Source organism: Limulus polyphemus, unplaced genomic scaffold (assembly GCF_000517525.1).
Source record: "Limulus polyphemus unplaced genomic scaffold, Limulus_polyphemus-2.1.2 Scaffold516, whole genome shotgun sequence".
NCBI lineage: Eukaryota > Metazoa > Arthropoda > Merostomata > Xiphosura > Limulidae > Limulus > Limulus polyphemus.
In genome coordinates, this window is record NW_013666126.1 from 120,085 (window position 1) to 133,136 (window position 13,052).

At 35.0% G+C, this 13,052-nt stretch overlaps 1 protein-coding gene across 2 annotated transcripts in view; it reads left to right on the forward strand.

The window, feature by feature from the left end:
• The window catches only part of LOC106458792 (Down syndrome cell adhesion molecule-like protein Dscam2), a 172,640-nt gene that overhangs the window by 97,272 nt on the left and 62,316 nt on the right, over positions 1-13,052 (forward strand). For both annotated transcript variants that reach the window (XR_002610440.1, XM_022385131.1), the window contains exons 13-14: positions 6,183-6,330; positions 6,743-6,891. Coding sequence is in view for 1 of the 2 variants with exons in the window: in XM_022385131.1 (XP_022240839.1) it covers positions 6,183-6,330; positions 6,743-6,891 (297 nt within the window). In the remaining variant the exon portion in view is untranslated. The remainder of the gene's footprint in view (positions 1-6,182; positions 6,331-6,742; positions 6,892-13,052) is intronic.

Below are 13,052 nucleotides of genomic sequence, written 5' to 3' on the forward strand. Positions count from 1 at the left end.
CCTTGAATCCTGATGACTGTACCAACCTTGGTACCTCTGTGCTGGACTTAATGTAGGATTCAAATTCGAGAACTCTGGCCATTGCATCCTGCATAGTAGAGGAGTGTGCTTGGTTCACTTGTATCTTCAGTTGTGGACTGTCCAAGGCATCTTCAAACTGATCCCTGAGCAACAATTTGAGGAGATCGAGTTGTGCAGTTGGGTAGGCCTTGTGTGCCATACTTTCCAAGTCCTGTGCCAGCTCTTGCAGGCTCTCCCCTTTAACACGGACTCTCGTCCTAAACCTAGCCCTTTAGACTTCTGACTGAATTTGGGTTCCGTACATGAGTTCTAGAGCCGCTACCAGTGCTCTATAGTTGTGTCTGTCGTCTGCTGACAGCCATCCAAGTATTTCCAGTGGTTGTCCCTTCAAGCTCGTTGCCAGATATATTGCTTTCTGCTCCTCTGTCCATCCATTCATCTCTGCCAGTAGCTCAAATTGTGCTCTATATGATTTCCACGGTGCCTTCCCATCGAATTCCTGTGGCTTCCTTCGCACTGGATCACTCCTATCACTGACATTCATATCTGGGATGTGACTTGTAACGGGACTGAATATGTCTGCATTAGGGTTTAGCTGCGGGCTCTGTAAGGGGCTTGCCATTGTCTGGGGCTGATTAAGTCGATGGTCAATGTATCCTCCTTGTGTAAAAGTCAATAGATCGTCCTTTAACGTATCTAATTCGCTTTTAAATTTACTAATGTTTTCCATTTGTTTATTTTGCTGTTCCAGCTGCCAGTGTTGCAATTTTTCTTGCAACTGCTCTTGTCTCTCTTAATGTTTATATTCTCGTTCTTTTTGTTTCTTTTCTTTTTCCTCCAACCACTGCTGTAATCTCTCTTCTTGTTTATTTTCTCGTTCTTTTTGTTTCTTTTGCTCTTCTTGTATTGCTGCCATCAAATCTGTTAAGCTGTTGTTTGATTTGCCACTTCTCGTTTCCAATTTTTTTCTTTTTCCGTCCCACTCTCTGACACCAATTTGTTATGCCTCCGTTCGTTAGTTAACTTCCCGTATAATTTCTTTCTGATGAAACTTTAGCGACACAAGTCCTTTCTTAGATAAAACTGGTTTATTCTTTCTGAATACAACTTTGCAATACACTTAATTTCCACAGTCACGCTATAACAAACACCCATTACATTGTTGCTGTCAGTTCTTACCGGTTTATATATATAAGACTACCGCATATCTAGTAGGCTCTCGAGATTTCAGGAAGGGACGTGAATGTTCGAGAAGCGCATGACGTGATACTAGCGTCACGTGACCTCTGCTGTCGTAACATATATATTGTGATCAGGTAGGTAGTAGATGAAAAAGTTGATGTTTTAGAAACTTTTGAATTGTTATACAAGAAATGTTAGCAACGTTTTTTAGAGTTATATTAGAATATATGCTCATAACTTATCTTAACCAATACTTTGAATGGTTGGTTTTTTGCTTAGAAATTTAACAGGGTGGTTTTTTGGTACATGAATGTATTTGGAAACCTTGTCAATCCCTATTATTAAGTACTACCATAGTTAATAATAATTACCAATAAGGTCCATATGGAGCCCCATTAAATATATTTTTCAATCTATTTATGTACCCAATTTCTTGTGGCAGGTCCTTGACTGTTGGTTATAGTATCATGTATAGCATACGAGTTGGAGAAAAACAAAAATTAAAAATACCTTCAAATTAATCCTACTAATTATCTGAGGCATTAAGTGTAACTTTACTGTTTAAATTAGATAGTTTGCAATTTAAGCTAAGTTATGTGTAAAATTTATATATTGCATATTTCAGTCTTTTTGATCTCTTACTCTGTAAAATTATCATATTGTCCATTTATAAACGTTAATATTATTTCTAAATTGACAACTTATCTGATAAATGTACCCACTGGTTCATTAAATATACATGAGAATTTACAATCTCTCCTTCATTTTATTAAATTGGTTGTCTATTTATTAAATCTAAATGTTGATTTATGAAACTTGCATCACAATTTATTGATGCTAAGTTTGTTTTAATAAACTACATGTTGATTTTCTAGATATCAGTTTTTACATTCACACAACAATTTATAAGTCTGTGAGTTGATTTAATATAATGATGAAGACTCTAAATTATGTACATTTTGTAAATCAACAAGTATATTTTTTCAATTTACTTGTCAATTTGCAAATAATAATGCCATTTATAAATTGAGTATGCAGTACATAAATAGTATATATAGTTTAGGTTCAAATGGAAGGTTACACTTGGTGCCTCATAATTACAGCTGGAATCCCCTGCCTACTTTACTCTAAAGATGAGTGATTTTGTAACAATTTTTAATTTACATGTAGGGAAATGAAACATCACCAAATAAGTAACCAGTTCTAACACTTACAACTCATAACTCTAATATAAAAAAGTAATTATGTAATTTAAATCACATAGGAAAAGAGTTTTGAATGATAATAATGATACTCTTAACATCGTTTAAACATGCTTTTACTTTGCAGCAGGTATGTGTGATAACTTTTGCTTATTTTTGTCTAATTCAGTGTGTTAATTTTTATTTATTTATTTGTTGCAGCTTATGTAAGTGTTAATTTTACTTGTTTGAATACATCCATTCTTGTATTGCAATTTATTCAATGCTTTCTCATACTGCAAGTCTGAAAACTCCTGCAGGTTTATACCAAAGTGCCATAGTTTTATTTTTGTGTTTTTAATTTTTTGCTGCTCACTAAAAGAATAACTCAATAATTTAGAACTACCTATATATGTTCACAGTTGTCACAAATTTGGGCAACTAAGTCTTTCAGACATTTATCTAAGACCTCTAACATCAACCTTCATCCCTGCTTTGCGTCACATTGTTCATTAATATCAGCTTCCATCAGAAAATTTGTTTCCTGGTACGAGTACTTTCTTACAAATGTTTATTTTTCACTTACCTCACACTGGATTCTTTCAAATTTAAATCATTACAATGCTTGGTTGTTTTTATTATTCCATTTTCAATTGTGTACTTGTCAATTTTGGCCCTAATATCCTGTGAAAGTATGTCGTATTTGTGATATGTGGGCATATAATGAGTTTTCAAGTCTTTAGCTGCTAGATAATGTTTCAAAGTTTATTTTAGGCATAGTACATCACTGAAGGAAACTAATAAGTTTCTCTTATCTTGGTTATTCATAGATCTGTATGAGTCACTGAGGTTATCAAATGTACTTTCCTTTAGAGAAGGTCACTGTGATATGAACAATGCTATGAGTAGAAGTGGTTTCTTCTGATGATAAACCATATGATTGCCTGGGGTTGTGACACACCTTACTAACATGAGAAGGGTCCTCAGTCACTTGGGTGGTGCATGCTCCTTGGGAGAGAGAACTTTTTATATAATGTAATGTTTTTCCTTTGTTTGCCATATTGATATACAGAGATTTGGGTATCATTTTGCTAGATTCCTCATACATTGGTCTTGAAAAAGAGATTACATTTCAGAGATACAAATTCTTTGAGATTCTTTGTTTGCCAGACTGCTATTTTACAGGTTTGAAATTGTAATTAACACAACTTCAACTTTAGCCTAATAAAGCTAGAGGTGCATTGGTGAGAGAGCATAAGTAAAGCTCTCTGTCTTTCTCCAGCTGATTGTCTTAAGTGCCTCATAATAAAAATGTTAATTGTTTACAACCATATGTCCAGTCTTTACTTTGTAATATGGTATCTGATGAATCCCCATGTTTTTTTAAGTTCCTGCATACTACCCTGAAAGAAAACAGGGCAGTCTTCATTCGTTTCTGATCAAAATCATTACTAAGCAATAGGGGCTTCTCTTATCTTTTTAAATAATTTATAACCTACATCGTGATAAAAGTCTTTTACTGCAAGTTCAAAAAAAGACCATGAATAAGTGTGACAGCATTGACCACTTTTAAAGAGGTAACAGCTAACATTTTACCACAGTATAAATACAACAAAACCGTATATGTAAAATGTTATTTCCACTTTATGAAGTGGAATTTTCCAAATCCATAAACTGACTTTGGGGTGCTCAGTGAGTTCATTTTTTATATGTGACTATATGTTTCAGTTAATTTGGGGTTACTTTTGGATAATGTGTATGTGGTATATTGGAGATTTATTTTTAAGTTTCTAATTTGTATAAACTGTTGATATTTGCAAAATTACTATAAATTATTATTCCATTTTCACTTGCATACTTGCCAATTTTGGGAAAAGTAAGGTAAGGTGGTCCCTTTTAGTAAAACAGCCACCTCTGTATACTATGTTCCACCATAAGAGTGAATTATATGTAACTATTGTATACATGGCTCCTTATATAAACACACTGGCAGATGGATAGGAATGTGAATAATCAAAACACAACTTCAATTATTTTTGTACTACATTGATCTATGATAAGCATTTTGAATGTTGTATAGCTGAGCAGATATTTCGGGGAATTTCATTTTACTGATTTCAAACAGTGAAATATGTCATAATAAAAACACACTTAATATTCACTGATTTTTTTTTAATGTATGACTACTTTGCAATGAATGGCTTAGAGTAAGATAACCCCCACCCCACCTTGGGGCAGTCTTACCCCACATCAGTGATGAGTATTTCTGTCATAGACTTTTGTCTCAATCTGTGTTATTGCCCCAAACTAGTACCCACATTAATTTGCACAATTGTACTAGATAATGTGCAACTTCTGCATGGTGCACAAACCTTTACAGAAACATTTGAATGATGATATATTTGATTTCAGTGAAGTTACTGAATGCAGCATTTATTTTAAATTCCAGTTGTTATGAGTTAGATGGGGGCCCTTCTTATCCAACTTATAGATATAATGGCCCCAACTACAAGTGCATATTTCATTATCTAAAAATGTTCTATGTCCAATCTTTGTTTTAACTAAGTATGGCACTTGTAATAAAATGACTTATTTTAAAACCTTTTGCTTTTTAATGACATTCTTCTTAATTAGTGAAAACTACATTTGATGTTACGGTTGTGATGTATTCAGGTGAAACTCAATTATTATTAGTTCTATATCAAATAGCTCTGCTAAATAACAATAAATTCACACAAGTATCAATTATGGATTAATACTAAATCCCTTAATGACTGAGTAAGGGATAGAAGTAATGAAAAAAATTATATTCACTCAAGGGAAAGCAAGTAAGGAAGATTACATTCCCTCCTATAAAGTTGCATTTTTTCATGAATTGTTTTTTTTTATATTTAATCCATGCAATATGTTCGCTTTCATTAGTCATAACTAAAGGAATACAAATGGACCATGCATTCCCAATCAGGAAAGCCAACTAAAAAAAATGGAATTCCTCAGGAATGTGGGAAGGTAATGTTTCGATATCTGTGAGTTGATGTATAATGAAGTAAATAGACAGAACAAAAGCTTTAATAAAAAGTGAATAATGTTTATTAGAACACTAAACAAACATCACACACACACACATAGGATTATCATTTTAATTGGATCATCTTCAGAATATACTCACTAAATTGATATTCCAAACCAGAATGACCAAAAGTAACATTACTTAGCATGTAAGAAACCTAACTTTTCTACAGGATGATTAATGCTATCAAAATGACTGGTCTTTCTCATTACAACATAGGTAGGACAATAACCTCTAGATATAATTTGAATAACCACTGAAAGATATTGCTGTTGACATCCTTGCACCATGTGTCATATTGATCAATATCCTCCCTGGGCAGTAATACGTATTATACATTCCAATAACTTCAATGAAACAAAGATAACTTAGAACTAAATCAACTTAACAGATTTCTCAATTATGTTTCATGTAGAAAAGTGCACATATGCAGAACAAATAAAAATACTGTAATATTACAAGAAGAGAGAAATCCATGGCATATTAAATTACCACATGGTAGTTGTCTTACCACACCTTTCCCTAGAAATTTACAGACTTACAGTATATTTCTTGTAAGTTTTTTTTTACCTCTGTTATTACTTTATTCTGATTATATTCTTAAGTCTTTTAAATAATTTTCTTTCCAAACTGATGATTAAATAATTATTATGAAGTTTAAGTATTTTCAAAACCTAGTTCATTATACATGTTAGAAATTGTATATAAATCTGTTATACTGTTTACAGTTCCAGCACATTTTGAGATGAAAGAAAAGACAGTGACTGTGATAAGAGGAGAGAAAGCTATGCTGTTATGTGAAGCTATTGGAGATAAACCTATGGCCATTGTTTGGAAACAGAATGATCATCTTCTTAACCCAATGGCAAAAGAGAGGTAAATTATCTACTTTGTGATTCTACATAAAACTACTTGTGCAATTCAGTCTAATAATAAATTAGTTTTAATAATCATATATACTCAAAATATAATTCATTGTGATGTAGGTCATTTCATTTTACCTTAAATGTGAAAGGTACATAAATAGTGCATTAAGGTATTATTTCAAATCTAGTTTAACTCATTTTGAGCAATTAAGTAATAAATGTGAAACATTCGTAATATTAATTACTACTTTGATTTCTGTATTTAAAGCATGAATAATACATGTTCTTTCTATACATCTTTCATAGAAGTTTGGTATTATACTATTAATTAAAGAAACTTAAAACATGTTTTAATGTTAATTTTTTGAAGTAAATCCCAATTAGATCAATTAACAAGAATGTTATAATCTTCACTCTTTAAGGTATGCTCTGAATGAGAAACTAACAAGAAATGGGTTGGTGTCTGAAATTACCATTACTGATGTGCAGAGAAGTGACACTGGAAGCTTTGTCTGCCTTGTAACAAATGCTTTTGGCCAAGATTATATGAAACTGCAGTTGATTGTACAAGGTTTGATTCTCAGCCAGTAGTACATGCATAATACAGTTTGCTGTATAACTGATTTTTTTTTCTTTGTTGAAAAAAAATAGTGATTTTATAAAATACAAGGTATGAGTTACACAGTAAACAGCATTTCTAAAGGTTGTGTTTTTACTTTATCTAGAAACCATAAAGTTTTCTATGTACATATTTCAGTGCCCTTTATTACTAAAGCTTTTAAAGTTGTAAATTTTGCACGTGCTTTAAAATAATAAAAACATTGTTTTCAATGTGACTAATAGAGAATTGGGAACCTTAAGAATCCAAAGCAGTTTGTAGCAGTTATTACCAATTTTAGTAGACACTAAACTGTGTCATTTCATATATTCATAGTTGAAAAAGCAAATAAATTGAATAATTTTCAGAATTCAACTTTGGTTGCTATATTGTTAGTATGGTCTCCTTCGTTCATATAGACCATTTGTTCTGAGGTCTAACAATGATGGAAAACTACTGAGCTGTTACTGATGTATCACACTTCAATGCACATTGTTAGATACTTGAATTAATATTTCCAAAACATACTTACCTCTGCTGCCACTATTACTTATAACTATTACACAACCACCATGGTTTCAACTTTGCCTATCTAAGCATTGATCTGGTTTTTTCTCACTTCCTCCAGTCTTTTATACTCCACTCAATTGCCCTTGGCAATATTTGTCTCGTGATACTCTCCACCTACATCAATGCACCCTCTATCCTGGTACTGTATAGTATACAGTATACTTTGTATAGTATAGTACAAAGCGTTTAGACATGAGTTTCTCTACAGAAGTGCTGTGATAGTTAACATCTTTGGTATCGATTTTCGCGTCGCCTAATGGCTTTCTGTATAAATTATATTTAATAATTATTATTTAATGAAATATATTTGTGACACGCCCTTTCCAGACATGAATTCACAGGTAACTGTTTCCAGCACAGAAGATAATTCGCCCTCGTCTATTCCACCTCTGTTATCTAGCATCTCTCAAAGGGTCGGGGTGGGGAGTCACTCTCAGTTGAGGCTGTCTGTGATCTGATTTAATGTGAGATTGAGACATATATTTGGTCCAGGAGGTTCTGAAACCGCTTTCATGGATTATCTAAAACAGTCTGGAGAGAATTTGGACTCTATTTTTCTGGTGCTTTCGTTTACTAGGTCAGCTTCTCACAAGGCCAATTTGGATCAACCACTTCCTGCTCCATATCTTCAGTTGGTCAATTGTGGTTGTGAGGTTTTTGGTCTTTCTCCAGTTCCCTTTGAATCTATTCCTTGATGGCTGAAAGGTCTGAGGGTGACTACTTAGTTTTTCCTCCTTCACTGGATATTGCTGTTCATGCTGGGAGAATTACTGCTCCATAACGTGATGGGATAGCTATGCCTTATCCCCCACGTTTGTCTGAACAGCATGCTTTGGCTTACCACAGCCAGGAGGACATATATTTAGATCCTCAAAGACTTGATTTTCTTTTGGATATGTGGGGTTCCAGACTGGATCCTGTGATAACTTTGAACAGATCACAATTTTCTCGGATTCGTTTGACCCTCAATACTGTTCTGAAATATTTATCTTCCCTTCAAATTTTGTTGGAAGCCTATCAGCATTCCCACATCCATTTGAGGACTAATTGGATCCTTTGTTGACTTCTACTTTGGTAAGATTGTCAGCTTCTGCTCTTTCTTTGGTTTCCTGGTGTGTATGTTTTGGGATTTATTGGGTAGAGATGCCTTGTTGGAAGGAGTTTGTCTATCTGCTGTAGTCCTACGTGAGGCTCTTTTTCTTCACCCCCCTGATGTTCATGGGCATCCTAGAGGCATTGGAATCATGATGTCGCCTGTTTGAATTCTTCCTTGTCGTCATTGGCCTCTAGACTTTCTTTGGCTCCTGCTGGAAGTCATGGTGTGACTGCTTGTCGTGTGTCCCGACCCTTGGCTTCTGCTCCTCAATCTATTGGCACACAGAATCGTTTCTGTCCTTATCTTTGGGTCTTCTCTGTTCAAGCAGACTGTCGCCAAAAGTGTAGGTTACTACCCTATGTGGGTGGGGTCTGTGGGAGCGAGGTTAGGACATTTTCTGGACACCTCAAATTCCTTCATCACAGATCCATGGGTACTTCAGGTTCTGGCATCGGGATTAATCATTCATTTCACTTTTCCACCTCCATTATCCTCCCAACCAGTGGTATTTCCACTACCAACAGATCCACGAAGTGTAGATCTTCATTCCCAGGCTATCAGTGAGTTATTGGTCGAGGGGTGTGGTAGAGAGAGTTGATCCTATTCTTGTGGAATTTTATTCCCGTTTATTTGTTGTACCTATGAAGACGGGAGATTGACGGCTGACCAATAATCTTTCTCGTTTCAACCACTTCTCAGATCCTCCCAGGTTCACAATGGAGTTCTTTCGTAACCTATGTTGACATTTTTCACCAGGTCTGTGGATGGCCAAGTTCGTTGTTGCCGATGCATATCTCCACTTTCCCATAGCAAAGTCATATCACTGCTATCTACGTTTCATGCACGAGGGTCAGGCTCTGCTGTTCAGGGCTCTGCCCTTTGGCCTAGCATCTGCACCATATATTCAGAGTTGTACAAGCTTTTTCTCGCCACCTTTATGCTTTGGGCCTATGCACACACCATTATTGGGATGGCTGGTTACTTCTGGCACCATCTTGTCAGTTGGCGGAACAACACACCCAGATTCTCCTTTCAGAAGCCACCAGGGCTGGCTTTCCTATCAAGAGCCAAGAAATCCATTCTCTTGCTGACTGTATATACTGTGCATCTGGGTGTCTTTTTCAACATGTTTTTAAGCCGGGATCAGCCGACACCCATCCAGCTCCAGGCTATGGAATGGGCAGTTAGGCTTTTACTCATGTCTTCTTCCCTTACTATGTGTATGGCTCTCTCTCTTTTGGGGATGTGGGCATCCCTCAAATCTCTGATTCGTTTGGAACAAGCACACATGCAGTCCCTTCAGTGGTCACTGTATGACCAATGGATCATTAACTACAATCCACTGGATCATCCAGTCTCCTTAATCAGGAGCAACATCTTAGATCTCGAGTGCTGGTTGGATCAGACCAACACTACCATCAGTGTTCTTATACCGCCCCCTCATCCCGAGATTCATCTCCTCACAGATGCCTCACTTCAGGGATGGGGTGTGTATATCGATGGTCAGGAATTCCAGGGTCTATGGATGGAAGATGAATCTTCCTTCCACATCAGTATTTTAGAACTTCTTGCTGTCCAATGGACAATAGTTCAAGGTCTCAATCTATTGAAGAGGAAAATCATCATGATTCCTTCTAACAATTCTACAGTGGTCTCTTACATTTCCCGTGAAGGGGGCATGCATTCTTGGGACTTTTGTTTTTAAGCTTTGGATATTCTCTACTGGGCTCACTCCCATCATATCAGCCTCCTTTTAGAGGTGCTAGAGCTATTGTAAATGTTTTTTAGAACATTGCAATATTATTAATATAGTAAGACATTTGTCATATGACAAATTCAAAAGATTAAACACACATCATACTGATTGTAAGCTACAATATATATTTATCTCTTGCAATTCTCAAAACTATTAACACCTACCACGTAGTACTCTCACTGTATTGCACTCTGGAACTGTCCATAGTTTACACAACCCACTCCTGTAAAAAAAAACAAAACAAATAAACTTTTATTTTTGAGTTACAAAAATTAATGCTTTCTTAACCACAACAGTAATAATTTTTGATCTTATAAGCACAAGAATATAGGAACAGGAACATTTTAGATCTTCAATGAGTGTTGTTCCCAAAGACGTGAGCAGAAAAACTTGGATAAAAGATATCTAACAATAAATTTAAATGTCTAAATGAAAATTTTCTATTTTTATTTTGTATGGTGTTTCAGGCAGGTGCCCTTCATCAGGCAGTAAAGACTATGTTACAATCCTCGCAATGTAGCATCCATTTGGTTGGGAAAATTCGGTTGAGCCGAGACAGATGATCTGCTATTAAATTCATCACCCCTAGAACATGGCAAGCCAACAATTTTTTTCATTTTAGAGGTTTTTGTAAAATGTTGAGGATTTTTATGGAGAAACATTCAACTGCCAGAGGCAGATTGTACCCTATATGGCAAATCAGCAGTTAATGGGTTAATAAAATATGCTTACTACATCAAGACTACAAATCTTCCTTATCTAATAAGACCAGAGTAGTTACCATCTATGAAGATGTAGATTCTTATGATGATGACATAATTTGGTGGTTTTTCGAAACTATGAAACTACAAGTTATTTACAACAGGTTACAGTTGATATCACCATCAGCTTTACATTCCAAAGTGGCTGGAGGCCACACTCGCATTCAACTGCCAGAGGCAGATTGTACCCTATATGGCAAATCAGCAGTTAATGGGTTAATAAAATATGCTTACTACATCAAGACTACAAATCTTCCTTATCTAATGCCACACTCAGTTTACAGTTAATGGGTTAACATGTTATTACCATCAAGTACTCTGTTTCAAAGTATCCTTATTGCTGTTAGATGAGTGTCGGTCAGCTTGTTGATGAAAGTTTTCTCCAAATGGCCATACATTTATTCTATTTTTTATAGTAATAAGAAAACGTTTGTATAATATGATGTAAATTGATCACGTACTTTGTTACACTGTATCATTATATGTTTCTGGCAAACTTTCAATATGTATAACAAGAACTTGGATATTGAAAGTTAATGTTAATTTGTTTCTTTCCGATACAGTACATTACCTTCTCTCACAGATATAGCTATTCTTGTTCAGTACTGCCCTTTATATGGGAAAAAAGTTTTTTGCATACTACAAGCCTTGAACTCCCATGTTCCTCAAGATCATTGTGGTTCAACTGTGTATCACATGCAAATTATCATGAGGCAACCCTCCACCAATAGGAGTGTGACACATCCTCCCAACACATGTGACTCCTTCTTTTTGATTCTACCAAATTATCACTTCTTGTTTGCTATCATCAAGATGTTTTTGTTTGTGCTCTCTTCCCACATTTTATTTTAATTTATTGAAATTTCATTTTTTTATACTTCACTTTAACAGTTTTAAGTGGTAACTTACCTTTATTGTTCTTAACTTTTTTTTTAGTTTTCACTGAAGTGTATGTTTCCACTTTGAAAGTGATATAATTTACTTCCAACACAATACTCAGGCTTCGTGTGGCGGTACTCAACTTAGGAATTGTAGACTTTAATCTATCTGGAGATTAATCATTATATGAGTTCATTTTTGTGGACATCGAGTTTGGGGGCCCACACAATTTGAAAATTTGAATATGGTCAGCTGACTTTGGACATATAAGCTGTTATACTGTTGTAGATTTTTGAATATTCTTTTATGTTAATATTATCATTTGTAATTGTTTGAGTTCAGTAACTTTTATTAGATTTGTAAATACTTATTGTAAGGTTAGGGTTTTAAATTAGAGCTTAGTGATATCCTTTCATCCACAACATGATTAGGCTTAACAAGTGTCTTTATTATTTTAGGCTTACCTGTGATTCATCTTACTGGTCAATCGTAAATTAGGTTAAATATATTGTTTTCTTCAACATATACCACCTAATAAAGTTTTTAGTGTCAATACACCCTTACTTAATTTTACAATATAACAACTAGTTCATTTTTGTAATTATTTATGTTGTATACTTCTTACAATTAATTTAGTTTGTGAGGACCCTTTCCTCCTAAAACTGCTGAACCTGTTCGGGATGATGGAGATTTTGATAATTTTCCTTTACCTGATTATTACTTGCTTTCCTAGGCCTCTACTGCAGAGTCTGCTTGGCCTACATCAGCCCTTTATTGGCATGTTTCACAGTATTTTTTTCCCTCATGCTCCACACATTATAGTACATGCTGAGCCGTTTTGTCTCTCTTTTGAGAGAAGAGGTTTGCATGCCTCACCCTCCATGGGCTTTGGTTAATTTTGCCTTTGTTTCCCATCAGGCAGAATTTTTTTTTCTTGATTCACTACACTTAGAATATTTGTTGCTTGTACGTGGGGTGGACCCTGATAATCCTATCCTTTTGTCCCCCACCATGTTTTCTAGCCTTTTTCTTACCTTATCGACTCTCCACCATATACCTCATTTTTGAGGCA